Here is a 3952-nt window from a genome sequence, read left to right as displayed (position 1 = left end):
TCTCTGCTCTAATCCCCAGGAAGTTACAAGATGATTCCATTATCTGAAGACTATAGCTCACATACACACACACCTTCCTGTCTTTGTAGACCTTTTGTGTGATTGTCTTGCAGGAAATATATGTATATGTGTCTATATGTATAAAAAGATACATATATATGTATCCACACATACTTATTTTGGATTTTTTTCTGTTAATTCATACAAAATATAAATTAAATATAAAATTTATTTTGTAACCATATGCTAAGAAGGTGGTATGGAATGTGACTTACATAATGCACATTCTAAAACACAGTATTACAAATCCTCACAAAATATTTGGGCCATATTTGCTGAGCCAGTGCAAAGTGAACAGATAGCACAAGTTAACGAATGTGAATCTGTTCTTAATGAAGCCAAGTTAGCTCTTGCTTCAAAGAGCCACACAAACAGGTTGAGCTGGCTGCAGATTCTTGGACAGTTAACATTCTGCTTTGGTTTGATGTTGAGTTTACCAAGATCTGGAGAGGCAGAGCTTGTTTTCCAGAAAAGTAGCAACACATTCTTGGGTTTGCCTATTATTTTACACTAATCAGAGTGAAACAATTACAGCTAAAATCCTGTGCAGCTGGAGTTCCTGGTAATTAGATTATCAAAAGTCCAACAGGTGCTACCCTTGGATGTGAAAAAGTACCACTCTCTTAAGCGCTAGTCTGGAGACACAATCTTTAAGTGACAAGCTTCTTGATTTAGGAAGAGGAGGCATTCATGGTCAAATACAGCACCTCCTTATGGAAGTTCGCCTGAGCATGCAGAAGATGGAACAAATTCAGGAAGCCTCTGTCATCTTCATCACGCTCTCCTGTGACACACACACAGGAACAGACAGCAGGGAGAGGGAAAAGTTAAACATTTTAACACATGGCTTAGGAATGTAAGATGTTCTCAGTGTTTATAATATTTAAAGAGAAGAATTTTTGTTGATGATCTTTACTAAGCTAGGCATTAACCACTAAAGCCACGAAATTAGACACTAGATAGAAAACAGGAAAGGACACTGGTCTAAGCTTTAGTATCTTTAATTTATGACCTTGGGCAAGTCAGGTTATTTCTATGTTTTCTTTTTCTCATCTATAAAACAGGGCTAATTAGGAGCTGGAGAGATGGCTTATTGGTTAAGAGCACCAGCCAATTCCTTTTTGCAGAGGACCCTGGTTCGATTCTAAGCACCCACATGGTGGTTCACAATCATCTATAACTCCAGTTCTAAGGAGTCCAGCATCCTCTTCTGACCTCTGCAGGTATCAGGCATGGACATAGTGCACAGACATACATGCAGGCAAAATAAAATAACAGCAAAAGCTAAGTGGCAGTGGTGTACACTTTTAATCCCAGCAGTTGGGAGGCAGAGGCAGGTGGATCTCTGTGAGTTCCAAAAAAAGCTTTTTTAAAAAACAGCTGGGTTGGGGCTGGAGAGATGGCTCGGCGGTAAAGAGCACTGGCTGCTCTACCAGAGGACCTAGGTTCAATTCCCAGCACCCACATGGCAGCTCACCACAGTCTGTAACTCCAGTTCCAGGAAATCTGAGACCCTCATATAGACATACATGCAAGCAAAACACCAGTGCACATGAAATAAAAAAAATGAGTAAACAATAAAAAAACCCAGCAGGGTTAATTATCATGTTGGCCACCTGGTAAACTAAATTAGTATCTGTTAAAACCTACATAAGGCCCTGTGTGGTAACGCATGCCTTTAGTCTCAGCATTTGGAAGGCAGAGGTAGTTGGCTCTCTGTGAGTACAAGGCTAGCCTGGTCTACATAGAGAGTTTCAGGCCAGTTAGGTTTACTTAGAGAGAGAGAGAGAGAGACTCTGTCTCAAAAAACCAAAATCAAACTCCCAGACAGAGTTTCACTATGTAGCCCAGGCTCAAACTTCAGCTCCCCTGCTCAGGTTTGAGTACTGAGACTATAGGTGTGCACCACCAAGCCCAGTTAGTTGCATCTGAGGCTGAGACCTGAAGGCACTATCACTCACTCCTATGAACTGTCTACACTCTTACTTACCAGACATAATAGGCTGCAGCATTTCCATGGTGACACAGGCAAAAGCATTTGCCACGCTCTGCAGGAAGCTCTTTCTCTCTGCTGCAGTGCTGAAGACCTTGCAGACTTTTTGCATCATTCTAACTGTCCAGTCCATGCAATATAGCTCTTTCTCACACACCTGATTCAGATGCACAAAGCACTATTATCAGTCTTCATGTGAAGAAAGCTGTAAAGCTTAAAGTGGTAGTGACAATGACAGCTTATGATTTAGCATAGTTTATTACATAGGGCAGACTTATGATGTAGCATAGTTTATTACATAGGATACCCACTGAGTCTGCAAATGGGAAATGCTTAGTAAGTGAATAAAATGGAGCGTGATGGCACATGCCTGTAATCCCAGCACTCAAATTCAAGGTTACCTTTGCCTACATAGAGAGTTTAGGGCCAGCCTGGGCTATATAAGATTCTGTCTCAAACAAAAACAAACAAAATATGTACTTTAATACTTATTTCTTTAATAATATTTTCTGTAAAGTTCAGTTCCTGGTAGGGGTGTGTGTGTGTGTGTGTGTGTGTGTGTGTTTTTTTTTTTTGTTTTGTGTTGTGTGTTGTGTGTGTGTGTGTGTGTGTGTGTGTGTGTGTGTGTGTGTGTTGTGTGTGTGAAGAGAGAGAGAGAGAGACAGACAGACAGACAGACAGACAAACCTGGGGCTTTGTAAGCACCAGGGAAGCAGCTCTATTGCTGGGTCAAGTGAACGCTAAATAACTTGCTAGAGAAAAATTTAGTTTACTTACCAAAGCCAAAAAGACTATGAGCCTTGCGAGCTCAATGGCCCGTCCGTTCACAGCTTTACTGGCCATGAAAGTGAAGCAGATGTTGTTCCCACTCAGGATTAGGAGGCGTGCATTATTCTCCAGAAGCCACTCCCGGGGAACCACTTTTATTAAAGGAAAAAGAGTTATTTAATGAGAAATTACACAATTGCTGTAGTAAACATCTTTAGACACATCCAATATTATATTACTTTACTGGAAATGTGATTAGTGCTAAGAGAAATACTCAGAAACAATGTTTTAGGCTTGTTCTTTCTTTTCTTTTTGAGACAGGGTTTTTCTGTGTATTCCTAGCTGTCTTGGAACTCACTCTATAGACTAGGCTGTCCTCAGAGATCTGCCTTTCTCTGTCTCATGAGTGAGCCACCACGTCTGGCATATTTTTTCCATGACAGCATCCAACCAGAGACAGGGATCATCCCATGTCATGGTGCTTTACCACTGTGCTGATAGTTTAGTCAAAGTAGTTCTACACATATGTCAGCAGGCAAAGTGACATCATAAGTAAGGATAAAGGCTTTGTAAATGTCAGAGTAACTGTATTTACAGCAACAGGGGGATTTCTTTTTATATAATCTAGAAGAGTATGTATGTGTGAGAACTTGTAAAGTGGGAGTAAGCAAACTCATTAAACTATGAAGTGACCTAATAATGCCATGTAAAATTGGGAACTGAATCCCTCCTGGGGAACTGCTGGCTATTGATGGACGCTATGGGAGTTGGAGTCATTGTTTTCAGTTGTGTACCCACTGGGGAGTCTACCAGGCTGCAAGGGACAGTTCTATACCCATGGTCACGTGGACAGCTGTAGTCAGATGTTTCCTGTCCGAACCACCTAGTCCCAAATAAACACACAAAGACTTATTTAGTTACAAATTCTTGGCCAATAGCTCAGGCTTGTTACTAACTAGCTCTTACAACTTAACCCATTTCTATTAATCCATGTACTGCCCTGGGCTCATGGCCTTTACCTCTATCCCATTTTGGGTGTCCAACTTGCTCCCCATCTGGCTGGTGACTCCTGACTCTGTCCTTCTCCTTCCCATCATCCTAAGTTTGGTCGCCCTGCTTATACTTCCTTGC

At 41.3% G+C, this 3952-nt stretch overlaps 1 protein-coding gene across 1 annotated transcript; it reads right to left on the bottom strand.

Moving 5' to 3' along the window:
• Positions 1 to 211: 211 nt before the first annotated feature.
• Fbxo47 (F-box protein 47) lies at positions 212 to 3042 on the bottom strand. Its single transcript, XM_028869132.2, has 3 exons — positions 2831 to 3042; positions 2051 to 2210; positions 212 to 844 (listed from the first exon to the last, which is right to left on the bottom strand). Exons 1-3 carry the CDS (start codon positions 2894 to 2896, stop codon positions 732 to 734), a joined length of 339 nt encoding a protein of 112 aa, XP_028724965.2. The 5' UTR covers positions 2897 to 3042; the 3' UTR covers positions 212 to 731.
• Positions 3043 to 3952: the final 910 nt, after the last annotated feature.

The sequence above is a fragment of the Peromyscus leucopus genome, chromosome 8b (genome assembly GCF_004664715.2).
Source record: "Peromyscus leucopus breed LL Stock chromosome 8b, UCI_PerLeu_2.1, whole genome shotgun sequence".
Classification (NCBI taxonomy): domain Eukaryota; kingdom Metazoa; phylum Chordata; class Mammalia; order Rodentia; family Cricetidae; genus Peromyscus; species Peromyscus leucopus.
The sequence above is the reverse complement of the archived record's forward strand: the minus strand, read 5'-3'. Positions and strand labels throughout refer to the sequence as shown.